At 45.3% G+C, this 21,379-nt stretch overlaps 1 protein-coding gene across 4 annotated transcripts; it reads left to right on the forward strand.

Annotated features, from left to right (window-relative positions):
• Window positions 1-744: 744 nt before the first annotated feature.
• Window positions 745-18,127, forward strand: AMER2 (APC membrane recruitment protein 2). 4 transcript variants are annotated; one of them, XR_001524423.2, is made up of 4 exons: window positions 745-3,200; window positions 12,506-12,710; window positions 15,801-15,937; window positions 16,021-18,127. XR_001524423.2 is itself a non-coding variant. In XM_015645437.1 (2 exons), the coding sequence occupies exons 1-2, from the start codon at window positions 838-840 to the stop codon at window positions 2,692-2,694; spliced, it is 1,683 nt and encodes a 560-aa protein (XP_015500923.1). In that variant the 5' UTR covers window positions 745-837; the 3' UTR covers window positions 2,695-5,452. The 4 variants fall into 4 exon arrangements, 1 of the variants encoding a protein (XP_015500923.1); XR_001524424.2 differs by lacking the exon at window positions 12,506-12,710 and having other exon boundaries at window positions 16,021-18,125; XR_001524425.1 differs by lacking the exons at window positions 15,801-15,937; window positions 16,021-18,127 and having other exon boundaries at window positions 12,506-15,293.
• Window positions 18,128-21,379: the final 3,252 nt, after the last annotated feature.

Below are 21,379 nucleotides of genomic sequence, written 5' to 3' on the forward strand. Positions count from 1 at the left end.
CCCAGTGGGAATTCGGCATGAACATGATTTTGGAGCCATGACTTTGCGCTGTGAATGCAGGGGCCGGGAAAAGGTTCGTGTGTACCACTGCTCCCCTCTGGTCGTCGGCAGTGGGCACACGTGGCCCCGGGCACTGTGGAGAAAGGGGGACGCGGGGACGGTGCGAGTCGTCCTGGTGAGGCAGGAGATGGGAAAGCAAGTGGAGGGGAAGAACTTGGCATCCTTTTCCTCTGCCCCCGGGAGTATTTACGTACTGGGTTCAGTCTGTGTGTTCCATTTCCTCACCCGTCTGTCCCAGTGCAGTGTCTGCCAGTGCAGTGGTGCACTGGCACCTGCAGACCTCCACCACCCCCCAGCGCTCCCGGCCCCCGCTTTCCGTGGGCGCTGGGAGCGCTCGGCTGCATCCCCCAGCCCACGGCTTCGGTCGCGCAATGCCCGCGGTCCGGGTCGCGGTGCGACCGTGCCGGCAGGACACAGGGGCGATGTAAAAGGCTCTCATGAATAAACGCCGAGCTCTGCCCTGCCGGGCGCGGCACCCTCCCGGGGCACCCGAGAGCCGGGCTGTGCGCGGCAGAGGCGGCGGGCGGTGGGCAGGGGCTGCGTTATGTAAGGGCGGCGGGGCGGGCGGCGCTGCGGCGGCGCGGGGCGGCTCGGAACGGGCGGCGGCGGCGGCGGCCTGGCGGGGGGAAAGCGGCTTATCCCCCTCCTTCCCTCCCTCCGCCGGGTTGCCATGGAGACGGGCGGGCGGCGGCGGCGGGGCTGTCACTGAGGGATCGCACCGCTCTCCGCGGCGGAGGGGAAGCCGCGGCGGCCGCGGCAGCAGCGGCAGAGGCAGAAATGGACTCGCACTGCGACTGTGCCGAGCCCCCGGCCGCCGAGCAGCCGTCGGGGAGGATTAACAAAACCGCCTTCAAGCTTTTCAGGAGAAGGAAGTCCGGGGGAACCATGCCGAGCATCTTCGGGGTGCGGAGCCGAGGCGGGGAGGGGAAGGACGCCGGCAAGCCGGGGATGGTGCGGAGCCGGACGCACGACGGCTTGGCCGACGCGGTGCTGGAGAGCAGCAAGAAGGAGGAACCGAGCGGCGGCGAGGCGCAGGGCCGCGAGGTGCGGGAGCGGCCGGCCGGCAGCCTCGGCGGCCCCGCCAGCAGCGCGGTGGCCAAGTCGCACAGCTTCTTCTCGCTGCTGAGGAAGAACGGCAGGCAGGCGGAGGGAGCGGAGCCGCGGGCCGGCGGCAGACAAAAGAAGGGGCTGAAGGGGATCTTCAGCAGCATGCGATGGCACAAAAAGGACAAAAACGGCAAGGAGGAGAGGGGGGAAACCTCGGACATCCCGTCCGGCCTTATCATGCCGGGGTCCCTGACCGCCAGCCTGGAGTGCATCAAGGAGGAGCCGCCGAAACCTTTGTCTGAGAGCCCGAGCGGCGCGGGAGACGCCGCGCCGGAGCCGCCGCGGGAGAAGCGCAGCGGCGAGGCGCCCGCCGCGGCCCAGGAGCCCGAAGCGGGCGGAGCGGAGCCGCGGGCCAGCAGCCCCCCGGCCCGGGAGGAGCCGCCCGCCGCAACGCGGCCACCCGAGGAGCTCAGCCGCGAGCGACCGGAGCCGGCCGCCGGAGAGGTTGGGACCGCGAAGGATGCGGCGATAACAGGTGACATTCCAATAACGACTATCCCCCCTGTTGAACCTCACTGTGATAGCGGTCAAGAGACGGCAGCCGCCCCTGACCCTTCCTCTGTTGATCCACCCTCAGAGCAATCGATTGATCGTATTTGTTTGATGTTTGCTGACGTGACTTCACTGAAAAGCTTTGACTCTCTTACAGGCTGCGGAGATATTATTGCGGACCATGAGGAGGATGTGGGCGGCGGGAGTGGCGTCTGCGAGAAGAGCACCCCCGGGCCCAGCAAGCTGGGTGCCACCAAGAAGCACCCCACCATGGTGGCCTACCAGGGAGGAGGGGAGGAGATGGCCAGCCCCGACCAGGTGGATGACACCTGCCTGCAGGAGTTCTGGGATATGCTCTCACACACAGACGAGACTCAGACACAAGGAGGAGGAAGCGGAGGAGGGACAAAGAAGCCCGAGGGGTTGAAGGAAACCCGAGGTACCGAGGGGGCCCAGAACAGGGTGGTGGTGAAACGTGGTGGCCACCACCAGATTGCCATTCACCTGAACCACAAAGAGGAGCAGAAGAGCAGGGAAAAGGAGCAGCACGAGGGCGTCCCAAACAGTGATGAGGGCTACTGGGATTCCACCACCCCTGGTCCCGAGGAAGACAGTTCCACAAGCATCCAGAAGGAAACCCTTCCCAGGGATAGCTACAGTGGAGATGCTCTCTATGACCTTTATGCTGAGCCGGATGAGAACCCACCAGCGGGGCCTACAAACGAGGAAGTCTCCAGTGTGCCACGCTCCAAGCCCGTGTCTCCAATAACGACCGTGAGCTCACTGAAAACACCCTCAAGCACAGCCAAGGACTCCAAGATACCCATCAGCATTAAACACCTTTCGTCGCATCCCGCCAGCCATGGAGCAGATGCCAGTAACAGCCATCACATCGCACACCATCACCTGGCCAAAAGTGAGATGCACAGAACAAAAATCCCCGTCTCCAAAGTCCTGGTACGCCGGGTCAGTAACAGGGGCGTAGCAGGGACAACAGTGAAAACTGCCACGTACCAGGACAGTGCCAAAAAGTAGTTGGGTGAGAGGTGGAGACAAAGACAGAGAACGAAATCCATGCGGGAAAGTCTGCATAGGAGACCACAGATAATGAATTTGTTTTGCATCACCTGAAGAAAGTCACCTAAAAGGCTTCCTTCACTGTACTCCATGGGCCTGCACTGCTGAGTCTCTTCTTACTAGACTGTATGGCCGAATACAATAAGTCAACTTCTTTTTGAGCACTTTTTTTTACATTTATATCTTTTTTCTGCAACACTAAACACTGGGGAGGTTCATTTTTACATGCCTTTCTGGAAGCAGGACTTGGATTATGACCATCCTTCCTTGTGCAAAGCAGTGTCATGAGTTCTTCAAGGGAACAGCGTTACAAAAGGAGCGACATAAGAGGTTCTCCAATACACTTATCTTTTAATCATTCCTCGGGGAGGAGGAGAGGCCAGGTGCCTGCCTGGCTCTGGAAACGATGTTTGCTCCAGAAGACGCTGGAAAAAATGCCAAGCAGAAAACAACCCACCTAACAGGTATTTTACCTGCTGTAGGAACGAGAACACTGCTCAGCAGCAGACTTGATTGACTTGTGTGCAGGAGATAAAACTAAGGAGTTAGGTGGACTCGTCTAACAGGAAAACATATTTTCGTTTGTCTGTCTGTCTGGTTGGTTTTGATCTGGTCTAATGTAAATGGGTAACAGAGACACCTGACGTAGGTTCAGATGTTTACATCAATACTTGTCCGATAATGCATACAATCAGGTTCAGGGAAACATTTTACTAAATGCCAATATATACACACTGTCCACGTTTATACAATAACTTGCTCGCCGTGTGTAAATATATATGTGTTTTAGCAGATTTTTTATAAAAAAAAAAAAAATCACCTGTCCTTATTATCTAGAGTTTAAGCAAGAGTTAGTTTTTATAGGTAGATAATTTTACAGTTCTAAAAGGATAGAACTTTGTGTAAGTACCTTAAATTAGAGAAAAACTCTGGTTTGTATGGGCTCATGCATCCCCAGATTAGTAAGTCTGAAGTGCTGATTTTATTCCAGTGGCATATTCCATGGCTCAGAGCTGATGTTCTGACAGCACTGCCACTGCAAACCTCTATTTTCAGGGGTTTAGACAAAGTTGCTCTGGGCTTAAACCTTACCAAGAAGGAACCCAGCAAAGAAATGTGTTTTTTAAGTATTATTTTTTAAAATATATAAAATTAGTTTTTTGACTATTTAAAGAAAGTTTGGGTTCTCATTGCTTTTTATTTTCATTCTCAATAATGCCAGAATAATTTTACTTTAAGAGAGAAAAAAATATGGTAATCTAGTGGTACATAAAATGGTCGGATGGTCTTGGATTTTAGGAGAAATGTATTAATGGCCATGACTTTTTTGAATAGTGGCTACTATACAGGGGCATTGGCAACATTTCAAAGAAATATAATAGGGTTTTAATGTGCCTGAGGACATATTTTTATGATACACTGAAAAAGCTCTAAAAATCACTGAAGTCTAAAGGTAAATGTTATGTATTTACAAAATATTTTGATATAAGTATTTAATCATCAGACCACAGTTAATATAAAATATATGCTCCAGTGTATCTAAAAAAATAATATACATTTTAAAAAAATACATGTCTATATTATGCAGAGAATCCTAAATTCACATCATTGAAGCTAATGGGTCTGATCTTACATAGCAGTTGGTTTTATTGTCTCTTAAATCAAAAGAAAAAAAAAAAGGAAAAGAAATATACAGAATATACATTTGAAGGATATTAAGGTTGTAGGCAAACCATAAAAAGCCAGGAAATACCATAATAAGAATTGTATATATGTATATGCATGATTCGTGGTTCACTGGGGAAATGACCTTAAAGTCACGAAGGTGAAACTGACAGCCAGTTTTGAAATTGCTGCAGAATTTAATACCGAGTTGCAGCATCCCAGTGAAAGTGTTAGTTTCCCTGACCAGCCCCTGTTTTCATGGTTTAAGAACCTTAATACACTTCAAAGAGGATTATTTTATGTTTTCTTCCTGACGTGTACGTGTGTGGTTCCCTATGTGCCCTCTCACACAGACATGTTGTACATATGCATGTGCAGCGAGCACGCGGCTCCTGGCAGGCTCCCTGCGCCAGCCAAGGCTGTGCACACTCACGCTCGCTCGTGTGAGCACTCCCATGCACAGCCTGGAGGCTGTGCTCCACATCTGCCTCCAAACACGCTGGCCATGCTTTCCTTTGCCCGAGAAAGGGATTTGCGTTTGGTCTGACTCCACTTGTGCATTTTAGAAATGAACGCTGAAACGCCCTCAGAAGGATGTATGTACATAACATGGAATATTTTCCTGCTCCTCAGCCCTAAACATGACATTCCTTTTCCCATTCTTTTGTTTTTGTTTGACTGTAAGGGATGCATCTTTACTTGCATGACAAGTCTGCAGAAAAGTCATAATTCCCCATTTCGTTCTAAGGACAAATTGTGCTGAGAGATTCTATAGGGTACTGGAAGTTGAGAGGGAGGGAGGATGTGTTGGTAGTACCATAAAAACTGGAAGCACTGAGTACAGGTAGTAGGAGTAGTGCATCTTTAAACCCACTAGGAGATACCAGCTGCCATCTCTACAGGACTCGTGTGTGTCAAATTATTCATCATATGTGTTTTGTTTGCATTGTGGCATGTCTGTATTGAGAAACCAATAGTGTGACACTAGACTAACCCCCCATCACGTAACCACTAACACAAATCATCATTAAAATGCTTTGGCTTCCCTTCATTCTTCTCTCTCTCCTTTGTTTTCCTGCCATGTTTTTTTTCCTCCATCCACGGTGGCGAGCAGCCTCCTCCTCGGTGCTGACCCCTGGAGCGAGGCGCCCTGGGCTGGCGTGGGGCATGGGTGGGAGGGCAGCTGCCCAGGCCAGGTGCTCCACAGCCACTCCCTCAAGCTTTCTGTCGCATACCCGCTGTAAGCACACTTTGCAAATCTCTCGGCGGTTTGTTTGGCTTCTTGCTATGTACATATTTTAAGGACAATCATATCCTTAAAAGGAAAATGGGAAAGTAGCTGGTAGTAGGGCGTCAGTAGTTCGAATCACTGCGACATGCTGACGTTGATTCAGGGTAATGGTTGTGTAAGAGTAAAGATACAATTTAATGTTCAAATTAACTTTGTACTTCTAAAATTCACGTTTGTCTTTAAGCCATCTATGTTTTTTATTTCAAAAGGTAAAAGAAGATCTAATATTTACTAGGGCTTTCAATTTTCATACAAATATATTTGTATAGCTCCACACAATGCCTAAACAATCATTGAAAGGAGGTTCAAAGGCTTTCTTTAGACCTATATATAATTCCTGAAAGATCCCTGTAAAATACTGTGAGATGCCTAAGAACAAACAGTTAATGGCTTGCTGGGTTTAAAGGCTGAGACATAAAGAGGTAATAGTCCTGAGGCATTTTGTGGTAGCTTGCATTCTTATTTATGTTACCCTGTTCAAGCACATATTTTCCCTGGTTTTGGTAGGTATTGAGGTAGAAACGGTGTTCTGAGTCCCAAAGATAACATTCCCAATGGTGTCATTGTTTTGATTTCCTTAAAGTATGTTTTTCTTTATTTGTTTCATTTGTTATTTGGTGGTCTGAATGATGCTTTGTAATTATCAGCTGTGTGTCGTTCATAAAGGATTTTATAGATCAGGACTTGGTATTTAGTTACGTGTACTCTTTGCACTTTCAGGTCCCTCCTGGTAGATTTTGTACGTTCTTAGAGTTTTTCTATATATTGCATAGTGTTTTATAGCTATCTACAGTGATTTCAGTGGTATACACTCCTCTCCTTTATATCAGCACAAAAGATTTTCTTTCAGTAGCATGAAATTATGTTTTTGTGGACTTGTTTTGTCATGATAGGAGCTAAGTTTCCTGTACTAGATGTGTGGCCTGCAACAGACATAAGAGGTGTTATTTTCCATGTAGAGCATATGCATTTTGCACTTGCCAGTAATAGGACTCAAACATTCGTAGTAGATTTCAGAGGAAATTCCATGACTAGAACAAGAGAAAACTATCTTCAGTCTTATTCCATCAACAACCAGCATTTTCTTTATCCACTGTGAATATCCTCACCGCCATTCAGGGTAGTAGAGGACTGAATTTTAAAAACTACATGCATAGATGTACACTATGAAAATTAATTCACTGATTATTTTTTAATGAATCTTACAATATTATTTATCTAAACTAAGCGAATATTGCACCAAAGTCTTAAAACATCTGATACAGATGGCATTTTCAGTAAGATGCTGTGAGTGCAGATGAGCCAAATTAACAGGCTTTGCTTAGCAAAGCAAAACCTTGTTGTTTCTTAAATTTGTAGTACTGACTGAGCTTGCAGATCAAAGGGAGCCATTGATTCTGCTGTGTGGCCATGCACCGAGGTTTTTCTTTCCCTGCTCTGATGGACTACTTTTAGAAAAGGCTTTTCAGGAAGATAATGGTATGAAAGGGACAGATCACAGCAACAATAGCCACTTACAAGGCAGATGGTTATCCAACAGCCCGCAACAGGGCATTCTAGGCAAGGTGGCCTGAAAATGTATTTTCATAGTTACTGAGATGAAAGGCTGGGGCTTCTGTCTTGGAAAAACAAATTGACACCAAGTCAAAAACAATGCAGAAATGAGTCTTGGCAGAGTTCACACATGACAGCTTCTGCAGGGTTTGTTTTTGGTTTCCATTTTGTCTTTTCTTTTTTTTCTCCCCCTTTGTTTATGTTTTTATTACGATGACATAGCCCCACGTGTCTGAGCAGAACTGCACAACAACTGACTCTTCTGAGATTCAGTGCTAAGAATACACTGTCATTTGTCCCCAGTGGCCTGGGACTGGATCCTGCTGAACACCCCTCCCTTCCACTGAGGGGTGGGAGGGAGGGGATGATAGGATTCCCTTGTCCTGAGTCCACGTGCTGTTTATTGTGAGCATGAGGTATCTCAGTTTGTCTTGCTGTTCGTTTTCAGGGGACAATTTATTTTTAATTTAACTCACAGGGATTTTTTACTTGTCATTAGTTCATATCTTGTCTTCCTTGTGAGCATTTTGGGTAGGAACATTCAGCACTGATTTGGTGTTTCCTATGTCCATTTCATGTAGAGAGAAATGGAAGAACTTGTTATATGCAAAGAAATAATAGCTATAACCACTTGAGCCACATCATGGGGGCCTTGATTCCTGCAAAAGCAGGTTGTTAAAACTCTTCTTGCCTTAGAAGGCTTCTCCACCCAAAACAGCGAGTACTATTGCCTAGGATGCTTTTATTTCTTTTTTTTTTTTTTTTTTTTCCCACGTCTCTCATTCCTTCTAAACCATACTACAGTTGCTTGGGAAACAGATTTTTGATCTAGCCTTCCAGCACTAAAAAAGAGGAGCTGCTGCCACTATGCCTCCTCTTCAGGAGGTCTTTGCTTCTACTTCTTGGGCTTGAAAAAATGAAACTCCCTCAGAATAAGTAGCAAAGATATTTAAAATGGAGATGTCTGCTGTGTGATCTCATACACTCTCATGAGGATGTTGAGTGATATTTTGCATAGCATGGAATACAATCCTCCACTTTCCTGTTGTGGACAATTTAGTAAATGTAGCAGGGAACAGGTCACTCTTGTAGGAAAGCCCAGGAGCTGTTTGTTATGGAGACTGTGCCCAGATTTTATCATTGCTTTCCTTTTTCCTTTCTGCACATACTTAAATAAATAGAGCCAAAGTTGTAGTATAGAGAGGAAAAGTTATGCACCTCACAGGGCAAGGAATTTAAACTGCCAGGCTGAAAGGCTTCTTGTAGGAATGGCTAAAAGAAGATTGCTTTGCCTACTTGACATCACATCCATGCAATGCTCTGCAATAAAAGCTAATCCAGCTATGGCCACAAAGTTAAGAAACTGTTGGCATTTGCCAATAGGACAATCTCCTTCCAGGGTCCAGTTCTGCTGTGGCAAAGCTTCCACTGACTCCAGTAAGAACTGGCAGAGGTCCTTAATCTCTTAATCTTAAGGAAATAGAAAGTGTTTCTTAAACAAGTCTTCCTTTTTTTTTCCTTTTTTTTTTTCCAGATTAATGTTATTCAGGTGTTTGTGCAGTCTTTTATATTACTGTGGTAGTGTTTTCACTGATCTGAATGCAAAACATGTCTTTCCATTGTTTCTCATCTTAACAAGCTGCACTCCTGCACATAACTCCAGTGCTCAGCATGTTTAAATTACAGCTAACACAATCACTGCCTTCCTTAATTTAACTCTTGATGGCAAAAACAGAACCAGATTCTTTCCAGAGCTCTAACCCCCTGCTTATTTTGTCATTGTTCATGTTTAAGATATGGTAACTAAAGAAGCCTCCCTTTAATTATTGCACAGCCACATTTTAAATGTGTCATTAGGGAGAAGGTATGTGGGGACTTATGGTAAGAATGGTAAGATCTTTTACCGATTTTTATTATTTTGGATGATGTTGCATCAAAACAGTTGCTAAATCAGTATCAGGTTGTTTCCATGGGCTTTTTCTACAGATACATTGGAAGCTTTGAACGTAATGTTCTCGTAAAAGAAAATTGGTTTTATATGCTTTGAATTAAGGCTGACCTTAAAATATAACTCTTGGTTAACGGCAGCAGAGGGGAAGGTGTGTCCCAAATTGCCTGCAGCCTGTGGACTGGGGGAGCAAGGCACCCCAAGCCACCAGCAGAATTGGCAGAATTTGCTGTCTGATGTCACCATGTGGTGCCAGCAGAGGGGTGCAAGGTGTTGCCATGTGGAGGTGTCAGCCCTGGACAGCAGCAGGAAAAGGCAGGGATGGTGGTGCTGTGCTGGGGTGGGAGGGCATCTGGGAGATGGGCTGAAAGCAAGGCCTGGACCTCTTGTCCGGAAAGGCAGGGATGGTGGTGCTGTGCTGGGGTGGGAGGGCATCTGGGAGATGGGCTGAAAGCAAGGCCTGGACCTCTTGTCCTTGTGGAAAAAGAGTTACACATATGCCTAAAAAACCTGTGTGCTTTCTTTCTTGCACTGATGCTGGGGTTGCTGTGTTACACTGGGGGAGGAGCCAGTGGGAGTTCAAGTGTGCTGAAGCCAGTGCTCCTGCAGGTGGACTACTGTGTGACTGCTCTCATCAACACCTGAGCAGCGCCCAGTGTCTTAGTTTCTAAAGGCAGTTTCAGCACAGAAACATTCACAAATACCCTGTAGCCCAGCACTGTTCTATGGCATCTTGCTGCTCTCCACCCTCATTTTGCCAGGAAGATGCAAAGACACAAGCCCTAGGCAGAGTGGTGAGCTCTGGCTGCACCCTTGCAGCCCAAGGACAAGTGAGGAGGGAGTGTAAGACACATTGTGAAGCAGCACCAGGTACTGAGCAACATTATCCTGCTTTTCTAAAGGGGGAGCAAGACTAAAGCTGTTGCTTTTTTGTGAAATTAAAATAAATCCTCTACCGTGGGTGAAATTGAAACAGCTAGACTGTTCCAATAGCTAGACTCATTCCACCAGCAATCTGTATGTGCTGATGGTTTTTGAGTGAGGATCCCATAACTTGGCTCCATCTGAATTTTCCTTGCTCTGTTTGTTAATAGACATTGTCTCAGAAAAGTTCTGATGTTGAAGCCTGGTGTTATGGCCCTGTTGAAATAGGAGATGAGGTATGAAAGTGGGTGATGGGAAATACAACAAACCCAGAAAATACAGTCCTTTATGACAGCCCAATTCTGCTTAAACATCATGGTGTGCCTGAGAAAAGGGTAGCAGGGACTGCACCAGACAAACCAATGCTCTCGGTGCCTCCTGTGTGCTGAAGGGGACCTGTGTGTCCTGTTAGAGGTCACTCAGCCTGCTTCTGTAAGATGTGATATAGCTGACAGATCACTGTTAATTAGAATGTTTCCTTGTATTTTTTGCGTCAGCCACCTCCTGTAAGGTAGCGTACAACCTATTTGAGATAATGAGTGAGTAAAGCCAGAACTCCCTGCTCTTCACATCTAAGAGGTTTGGTAATAATCTGGTGGGCCTGTGTGCACCAACTCCTTCTTAATGAAAGCTCACAACATTCCAGGGGGCTGTTTTTATAACAGACTGTTAGACACACTCTGCTCCTTTCCACCTCTACAAACTTCAATGAGTACGTGTCTCTTCGAATCACTGTATTCTTAATGTATTTACAACCTAACTGATAGCAATAGGTGTCTTTCTTCCCTGGCAGTTCAAAAGGATATACTAATCAGTGTTTGTTATATTTTTAATTCTGTAAATATTTATTTTGGTACTCTGTGTATTTATTGGCACTGATTCTGGTGTTTGCTTATGTGTCATTGTAAATGTTGATGGTTTCAATAGTCTTGCTTCTAATGAATGTAAGGAACTCAGACTAACTGCACTTTTCTTCCATTCAAAAATCTTAACAGTGAAAGATATTCCCACTGTCATGTGTTATAATGGAAACAGTCAATAAAATCAGTTGTCACTTTTCATTGATGAACGTGAAAGTTACTTTTTGATGTTCAAGTTAGAGCAAATCTATCGAGTGCCCTGGAAAATACTAAACTTTTCAAAGCAAGACATTAGGGAGTTATGTCACCAAAATAGCATAAAAGAGGATACTTGGGCAAGTGTGCAATTTCATTTTTATGTAGAAATGCCTTTAGCAGTTTTACTAATAACATCATAAAATCACTAAACTGAATTTGCTACTTAAAGGAGGACTATCAGAAATGAGAGTTTTGGTCTTACGGTCTTCTGTTTCATTGGCATGTGGATTTTGTTTGGTTTTGGACATTTTTTTCCCTTTAAACCACCTACACAATGAAATGGCCTGAGTTTTTGTTTTGTTGTCCAAATCAGCTTTGTTTTGTGATACTCCTGGTTGAGAAGCAAGTGGGTAAGTTTGTTCTTTTGGCACAAATTGACCTTGGAGTTGCAGTTTTGGTGTGACAGCTAGAAAATGCAGCCTGCAGTAAGCTACTTATCCTACCTTTAAAACATCTCTTCCTTCCTGTGACTACTAAATTACATTTATTAAAACCTCTGGTTTGCAACTTTCGCTAAATATCTTGCATTTTGAACATGCAAAAAGCATTTGCATCAGTCAAGTTTTAATCCTTAAGTTTATTTACTTTGCTGAGCTAAGTAGCAGTGCCTTGCTCAAGGTTCTCCCGTGGAATATTCTGAGCCAGCCAGAGTGAGAGCTGAAATAAAATCCGCTCAATAGTTTTCAGGAACAACAAAGCAAAAGGCATGAAAAGCTCATTAATTCTAGTAAGGAGAAGGACACGGTGACACAATTGATCCTGTGCTCACAAAAGCATAACTCCTCTTTCCAGTAGTTGGAACGAGGCTGAAGAAATGTTTTCCCAGTGATTTACTGCACAAACAGTTTTACGTTCAGGCCTTCTCAGTCTATTTCCGCTATTGCACGTTCCTGTCTTTTATCCCATGCATCTGAAAGCAGAATTGTGGTTTAAATTTGTTGCCACACAGATTGCCTGATGGTTACCTTGCTTTTGTCCAAGTGTGGCTACTGGGATAATGGGGGTCAAAGGAGTTTCAGTGAAGTGCAGGGCAAATGTGCAGCAAGCTCATGGACCTTGATAACTGTAGATCTGTGTGATAGAGCTGTTAACACCTTCCACAAACCCAGATGACAATAACCTGCCAGATCCACTGTGACAGAAAAAAAAATTTTAAATCTCCTGAAACAAGACTTGGTCCAAATTTTCTTTTTGAAATCAAAATGAAGTTTCTAATATTGAGCTAAAAGTCACTTGCTGATTCAAACCAAAATCAATCATTCCCAACAGTACATCTCTATGACTTTCAAGCCCATCTTACTGCAGAAGTGTTTGCAATGGGAGTGATGACCTGGAAATCCCTCTGTGACCCATACACTGAAGGTGAATGCTCCATTCAAAATCTACCAAGCAACAAAGAGAAGATAATATTCTTGACTTTGAATAATTGGTAAGGAGTGTTGGCAAGTCTAATGGACGAGTCAACTGACCATGAGTGAGTACCAGTCTAATTTTAAAACCTTTCTCTTGAATCATGATATTTTTCCCTTTCAAAGTCATTGTACAGGAGTTGTTTACTAGGAGCTCACATTGAGCAGATGCCTGCTTCCACCTACCACATTGCACATTTGCTTCCAATTAAAACCATTCCACAGTGCCCTGAGGGGGATGGGGAGGAGGCTCCACAGTTCTTCAAAGGGTTATTTCAGCAGCTATGGATGTTCCTATGGCAGCTGAGGACCAAGAAACTGCTTCATCTCTAATGACATCACTGTTTATGCTCTGCTAAGACCCTTAACACTTGGATCAGGTATTCACTTAGACCTTGGGAACAGAAGGTCTCCTGTTTTGACTAATGAAGGAGACTTGTCCTCAATCATTATGTGTGTATTTTCCAGCTTATGACAAATGCAATGAGTCTCTTAAGTACAGCTCCCTGCAGTTACTGAAAGGACTAACAAATGACCCATGCTGATGCTTCGTCCTTATGCAAAGTCCCTTCACAAAGTGCCTCTGTGCAGCACTCCCATGTGAGTGCCAGGGGAAAGGTGACCTTGAGCAAAGGGTGCCACCAGAGAGGGGAGGGAGGGTTTGTGCCTTCTGATGGAGTGCTGTCCTGGACCAGGGAGGTCTGAGTCCTTCCACTGCTTCCTTTCCCAACTTACAGAAGTCTGCAGGTGCCACATTTTAAAGTCACATCCACAAAATCAGCTGCACTCCATGGTGTTGCTGCTCAGAACCTGTGGTCTGAAGTTTTATCCTCAAATTTCACTATCATTTAAGTGCTTGCACTGGGCAGGCTCCAGAGCATCACATGCCTGGGTCTGCTCTCCCAGGAGTCACAGATAGGTTCCTCCTCTGGCCTCATCAGCCTTCTGCTCTTAAGTCCCTTGGATAGAAAAGAGACTTGAATAAAGGTTCTCTGGGGTCTTGAATGAGCAGAGGTTGCTTGGGTAGAATCATGGAGGTGATGGGAGAGGTTGAGGCAGTAAACCTGGGGCAGTCAGAAGCCTTGCAGTCAGCAGTGTCCTCTTTTTCTTCACAGGGAGATGGATGCCTCCAGGGCACCAATGTGGCTCAACATGCTTCAAGAGCATATTCAGTTGTAGGCCAGTGTGAGAACAAATGCTGCTGAGCTCTTTGCATGGAGCTGGGAACATGCAGGGTAACATGCAGAATGCAAAGAAAGCAAAAATCCCATGACCAAACTGTATTTTAAGGACATAAATTATGCATGTCATGTAAAGCAAATCTGTTTCATTCCTGCCCAGCTTCATTTGTTCACCTGTAAAGACAAAAACACAGCCTAATTTTGCAAGGACATACATTTGAATAAATTAAGGCAAATATATCTTAGTAAATACGAGTACGGAAAAACCTCCTTTTGACTGTGGTTGTGGAGATACTGATCACAATCTAAAGTGGACATGAAAAAATTATCTGCTCTACTAAAATGATGTAGAGGATCAGAAAAACATTGAAAACAGTCAAAAGGATTGTTCTGAGTAGTCCTAAAGGAAAAATAGAGACAGATAAGGATTTAGCTAGGTTTGGTCTATCTTTACAGTTGGGATGATTGAATCTACATCTGTCTTTCTCTGACTTTCACATTCTGCACTAATAGATTTTGTTTAATGACAGATAACAGATTGCACAAAAAATGCAGCACTTACAGTGAAGAAATCACCCCTGCTACTCTTTCTCTTATAGATGTCTTTTTTCTCCCCTGTTAACTCATTAAGTTTTTGATCCTCCCAATTAGACCACATCCAGTCATTATCATAGCAGATTTAGTGTCTGATTACGCAGCTGCTGCGTCTAAACAGCTTCATTCAAATCAGTAAGAAATGCTCCTATGCAGCAACTGCAGAAATGCAGAAATGGTGCTTGCATCCTTTGCTGAGCTGCCTATTGCTGCTTTCTCAGGGGCTTAACATATTTATGTCTATCATCACCACATGCTGTTAAATTTCCCTGTGCTTTTCTCCTGGGGTCTGATAGAAAACACCATAAATCCGCATGTTTTATGGAAAAACAGTTGGACGAGATTACAGAGACAAGTTAACTTGTCCATGCCAGATCTTAATTCTTTCTCAAGATGTAGCATATTCAGACCGATTTAAAATAAATGACTGTATCGGAAAACAAAACAGACATCAGAGCACAAGCATAAAGGCAAATGTCAGCCCCTGGCTCTGAAACGACCGGGGTCCTCAGTCCGAGCTATGAAACCTTACATTTCTGCCTCAGCGCAGGCAAACACACAGCACTATTTATAGCACAGCCTTTTACTACCCTTCTGGTAGAATAGGCTTCATCGGAGGATTTACATGACTAACCAAAAGCAAAAGCCTTTTGTCCTTCATTTCCATAAGAGAAGGCCAGTGTTAAGCTGGTGTTCATTGGGCTGAATTACAGAAAATATCAGTTACTAGAAAACCAGTTACTAATTCAAAGGCATCTGTTACCATGGCATAGGCCTCCTCTTCTCTCTCCATGCCCCAGATTTAGCACCAATGATGGGAGCTTAGAGAAAGCTCAAAAAGAACAGTTCTTACCTCTGAAAAAAAAAAAAAAAGCATAGTCGAGGAAGACCACATGTTTTCATGGCAACTAAGGAGTAAAGGGTTAAGACCTAGGAGATGGCTCCAAACCAATAAACAGCACAAAAGACTCCTATTAGCAAATCAAGAGCCCAGTGTGTTCCCATTTCCCCCCTTGTATCTTCATTTAAACCCTTTGGGCCACAAAGTTACTGTTCCTGCCAAGGACAACAATCAGCACGAGGTGATTATTTTAGATTCTGCTACAGACCCTGAAGTCTTGGGAAAATGGAAGCCAACCTTCCTTTCACCCTCAGATCCGATTTCCAGGGAAGGGCAGTCCCATCAGCTACTCCCCAGCCTTTCATCAAGCAGAGCCAGCTGCGAGCACCCAGGCTCCCCCCGAGATGCCACTTTCTCACAGATGCCTGCCTCTTCCTGCCTTCCAGATGGCAGCAGGGTTCTTAACAAGTTCCCCCAATTTCTCTTTCCCCCCTGGGATTCCATTTCAGTGTTATCTTGTCACATCTGGTTTTTTCCAGTTGGCTGATGTGCAGGAGCTTCCTCCAGAGGTTACCAACCTGCAGCTCCCGTGGCCTGTCAGACCTCCCCGCCGCAGAAATGCTCCCATGCAGCGAGGATCACTCATGCTCTGCTGTGCCCCAGCTGCCCAGCAGAGGTAAGGACCACTTTGCTGAGGTTTGTAGGCTGCTTGTTTCCTTGTCTTGTTCTGCATCACTGAAATTACTCTTTCCTCCCTAGGGCTTTTCTGCAGGGCTTCTCCAGGCTCCCTGGCACTGCTGTGGGGCTGTTTAACATGGATCAGGAAGGAGAATGGCTGCAGAACAGGGCAGAGAATTGGAGTCAGGCTGTGATATCCTTTCACAGATGTCCTCCTGTGACCTTCAATGCAGAACCACACCCCTCTGCTTTTTCCACCTCTAAATGGGGATTGCTGGCCTTCTAGGGGAAAGGTTTCATCAGGCCAAATACTTCAAATTTTGCAGCACTGCAAGTGTTTTATTTAGGATGTCTTTGTACTCTGCTGTCAACTGCCAGCAGGATGAGATCCTCTCCAGGTGTGTGTGCTGGGGCCACAGCCCCACAGTGCCAACAGACCAGGCAGAAGGAAGGTGTGGGCATCTGGAGAAACTGAACTAACCCAGAAGAAATGTGTCCAGCTGGAAAAGGCACTTGCAGGACCAAAGAATGCCTGAGTTTTAGTCCTGCTTCTCCCACTCCCCTGCTGTGTACTTGCATGTGAACCAACCCACCTCCTTGCTGGGCATTTGCACAGTGCAAGTGTCTTTTGCTGGAATATCTTCTGCTCCAGCTATTCAAGTGTGATGCCGGAGATTGGCCCAGCTTGTGCCAGCTCCAGGGGCTGCTCTCCTCCAGGACTCAAAGGTTTGATGGGAGTTAGCTCCGTGATACCCTTCACCTGGAGAGCTCCATGGGTGACACATATGCCAAGTTCCCACCTGTTGCCTCTCCCTGACCAGCCCCTTCTGAGTGGTTTTTACAGAACATTTCCACTGAGGGCCCATGACATGAAGAAGGGCTGGTGTGCTACACAGGCACTCTGGCTCTCAGGGTCTGACCCTGCTCTTGGTGGCAATAGGTGAGATCTTTACGCGTTGTTCAGGCTGGGAGAGGATCAGCCCTCTGCAGAGGGTTTTTGAACCCCTGGTGTGCTAGAAAAGCTACAGTGCTTACAAGGCATAACTTCAACTGCTGTACAATTTATAATTTCCTTTAACTTCTTGAAGCGCTCTAATTTTTACACTGTTGTGAAAGGATCTTTGTTTACAATGATTGCAAAGGGTAATATTTCCAGCATGGGTAACCATGGCAATGAATAATTCTATTCTTAGGAACTGTGCCAGCTGCACTAAGGCCTTGTAGTAGCACTCAAGCAGTTTGCTAATGAGAGAATTCTTGTTTATTGTAGGAGGACATTTTCCCGTGTCCACACATTAGCCTGGTAGTTTCTGAAAAGCACATTCTTTATCAGTAGTACATGGGAAAAAAAACCCCAAAACTAACCAAAAAAAACTCTGTCACACAGCTCCTCTCAAAAGTAACATATTCACATGTTTGTTTTTTTTTTCCTTGGTAACTGTACTATAAGACACATTTTAAAACTGAATCTATGGTATGCAACAGTATGCTTTGTTTTTACTGCCACCTTCTACAATAAGAATGAGCTTAGGATGCTCTAGAGCAGCAGTTTCTTGCAAAAAAGGACAACACCCTGTAAACTGACTTGGAAATATTCAGGTTTTATCACTAGAGGAAGAACTTCAACTATTTTAAAATACTAGTTTTATACATAATTTTATTTAAATAAAAATAATTTTATATTATATTACTTATCAAAACATATATTACAGCTTGGAGTTGAGTTACTTCAACACTAAAGCATTGGAATGGATTAAAATATTGTTCTTACACATGTGTGAACATGATTCCTATATTTGTAGAAAAGTATAAAAAATAAGTAAAATATTTATTTCTGCTTGTTTCATTATTTAAATGCCATTTAAATTATTTTAAAAATAAATGTTCCAAATGGAATACTTTTTAGCTTATATGGTTTAGGGTATGTTCAGTAGAAACCCTTAAAGAATAACTGAACTACATTTCCTGTCATTCCATGAAACATGGTCTCAGAGCACAAAAGCAGCCAGGTGGAATAAAGAATCCTCTCCTACTTTCAGAAAACATTGATAAGTATACCAAGTCTCTTATCCCAGATGAAAATCCTTAGGAAATATTTATGGAGCAATTGTTGAATTGTGTGAAGTTGTTTGAAACAAGTTGTAGCTTGAGTGTTTCTAGAAAAGCATTTCTTAGCCTTGTGTCTTTGATCATAGAGATGCTGAATGTGCCCAAATAAACAGCAGAGCACAAGCCTTCAGGTCTTTTCATGTCACCAAGCAGATTGATCTCTCGTCTATGGTTAGTGAGTGATTTGGTGCCCTAATTAGTGGGCTCTGTTTTCACCAGCCTCTAAGTGACCTATATCTGCCCACAACCAGCTGTCGGGTGGCTCAGGCAGTGCCCAGCCTCTCTCTCCCTAGGGCTCCTGGTCATCACCCATTCCTGCTCTGCTCTCCAGAAAAGACCTTCTGCCCTTGTCCCTAAAGACATCCACCAGCTACAGCTTCTCAACAAACTCAGTCTGGACTGACATAAGAAAAACTCCCCCAACTTACGGTTCTGTTTGGCCTGGGATAGTTTGGTTCTTGTGTAGATCAGTACGCCCCCACCTCTTTAGCATTTTAAAAACTAGGTCAGTTCTGACATGAAAACAGCCTGGAAAAGACTTAGTGATTTTCCACCAAACTGTCACAAGTCAGTGACCAATTTTTTTTTCCACAGTTTCTTTTAAGACTGATCAAATGATCAAGTTGCTTGTTTTTCCCCTCTGCCCCCCGAAGCTGAAAATACTCATTTTGGGGAAACCTACAGCTCATTTGCTTCCCTCCCTCTATTTCACACCAGTGTGGATGGACAGCCACTGAGAGGGCTGGTCCTCCCTGCCCAGGCACCCTTGTCCCAGCAGGGCTCTTCCCCTGCTCCAGTTGGCACGGCAGCAGGGTGCCAGCTCCTGGGCGCCTGAGCTCAGCCTGGACACACTTGCCAGGGCACAGCAAATGGATCTGATACCTGCTGATTGACAGCTTTCCTCCTGTGTGTATGAAGCCATGCTCTCTCCTCTCCCTGCTTCCTCTGGAAGTTCAGAGGGGATTTTTCAGTGGGATGGTGGCACAGGAATCGTTTGTGTGCTTCTGTGCACTGACCTGATGAACCCGGAGAGACCCAATGGCAAACTTGATGAACCCTGCAGAAATTACCTAAAAGAGAGCTGGTAGCTGACTTTGGGCTGTTGACCTGATCTAAACCCTGAGCTACCCAGTGGTTGCTGCTATTTTCATGGCTGCCCCAGATAGCTGCCTGAAGGCGGGAATGCTCTATTTCTGGGTTTTGTTTTTTAATTTTTTATTAAAAGATGTACTGACAAAGAAAGAGCTACAGAAAGGGAGAAGAAAAAAATGGGGCGGTGGGGGGGAGGGGAGAGAGAGAGACACTTCATAGAGGTCTTCCAGATAGATGACAGATATCCAAGCCCAAGCTCCTTCTCAGAGGTGTAAATACAGTGTGCACTTCTGAGGTTCCATGGAGTTACCCTTAATTTACACTGGAGTTCAAGCAGTCCTAGCTGGAAGAGCCGCTGCAGGAGAACAGGACAAATTATGGGGGAAAAGGGAGGCTGCAGCAAGATTAGAAAATAAGTCTGTCCTGAAAGGGGAGATTTAAACAAATTCATGCTGGGTTTAGAAGCTTGTGGCAGGACCAGTGTTTTGCACAGCTCTGTGGCTGAGCAAGCTGAGCTGGGACTCCTCCTTTTCACTTTCTGTGGGCAACAGACCATGCAGAAACCCTCTCTCCCTTTCAGACTGTCCAAAAAGCTCTGATGTGGGGTCTCACACCACAGAGGGTTAAAGTGCTGTAGTTTCTGAGGCAGTCCCGTGTTCACCCTTCTCTGTGGGCTGCAGTGGTTCTCATTAGAAGCAATTAATCTCCAGTGCTGTGCTCTCCTGTCAGCTCGTGCCGCTGTCATGGGTCAACTCATCCGTAAGGAAGCAGCTGGGCATCCCACGCTGACCAGCATCTCCTCTGATGTCTCACTTTGCTCTCATCCCTCACAGGTGGTTGGGGTAAATATGTGCAGGGACATAATACCTTAAAGACACTCACAGCTATAAGCCCCACAAATGAGGTAAACCTGGACAGATTCTGCTGCTGCTGCGAATTAAAGTTTGAGACTGAATTAGAAGAAGTTTAAGAGATGTGAGCCATTCCCCTGTGCCTGGGAGCTCTGCAATCACTCTGTAAGAGGGCTAAAGAGGAATCAGTGTACTGGTTTGGGAAATGTTCTCTGATAGGTCTGTTCCCTAACATTATTGCCAGCTGTAGATGATGTGAAATATTGCCATACTTCTGCAGAGACCTCTCTTTGTGGCCAAACACTACCCATCTTTGGCACCCTTAACACCACAGAAGTTACTGCTCAGCCAGGTCAGAGGTGTTTTCAACACCGTCCTGCCACTTGTATTATTCTTTGGCCTTTGTATAAACTCCCTTTCTGTTCAGGTCTATGGCTGGTGTAAAGCAGCTTGACCTAAGGGCTTCACTGCTGGTTTTACAGGTGGCTCTGTCTGTCCGAACAGCTCCCAGCACATGGCTGCCTGTCTCAAGGCAGTTGCCAGTAGCCAGCCAAGGATCATACCAGGATTCAGTCTAAATTTATTTCTCTCATCTAGTGATTGATCAGTCAGACTGATCACCTGTAAAGCAAATCACAAATGTCACCTGAGACATCACACTTATTTTTACAGCAGGTCTTAGTTCTCCTGAACACCACAGAAACACTTCATAAAACATGCGAGAGATGAGGAAAATATAATTTGGGGAAATCTACTTGCCCTGGGACAAAAAAGTTGATTCAAAAATTCGTGTCCCCATTTAACCTGCCCCACCAGAGACCCAGGGAATTGTGGTATCCACTGTTTGACTTGCCAGCCATAACTTCAATTTCCCACCTCCTCTGAACAAAATTGGCAGCTTTTTAGAGCTTGTGTTCACCCAGCTGGCAAGCCATTGAAGAGCAACTGCGTTAGATGTAAAGGCTACAAAATCTCAGGTATTAGGACCCTGTTGTATGACAAAGTCACTTTGGCAGCATTAGGAACCTGGCTGGAGGTGAGCTGTGGCCACAGGAGCTTCCACCCCAGAGAAGGTGAGGGAGGTGACTCAGCAGCTCCTGACATAACCGTGCCCCGTGTCAGAGCCAGGAGTGGTAACCCTTACACTGGCACCTACACAACTCCAATTTGTCCTACATCCTACATTATTTCTTTGTCCACACAACTGTCTGCTGGTGGTCTGGTCTCTTTTTAAGTTTTGATGCATTTCAAGTGCACTTTTGAGAGAATTTCACACGGAATTAATCAATGCCATGTTATTGAAATACACTGCTGCCGTGCCACGCTGCCCTGCGGCGCTGCCAGCACCAGCTCTGCTCCTGCTGCTGTTCCCGAGCTGAGCAGGAAGA

The sequence above is a fragment of the Parus major genome, chromosome 1 (assembly GCF_001522545.3).
Source record: "Parus major isolate Abel chromosome 1, Parus_major1.1, whole genome shotgun sequence".
Lineage (NCBI taxonomy): Eukaryota > Metazoa > Chordata > Aves > Passeriformes > Paridae > Parus > Parus major.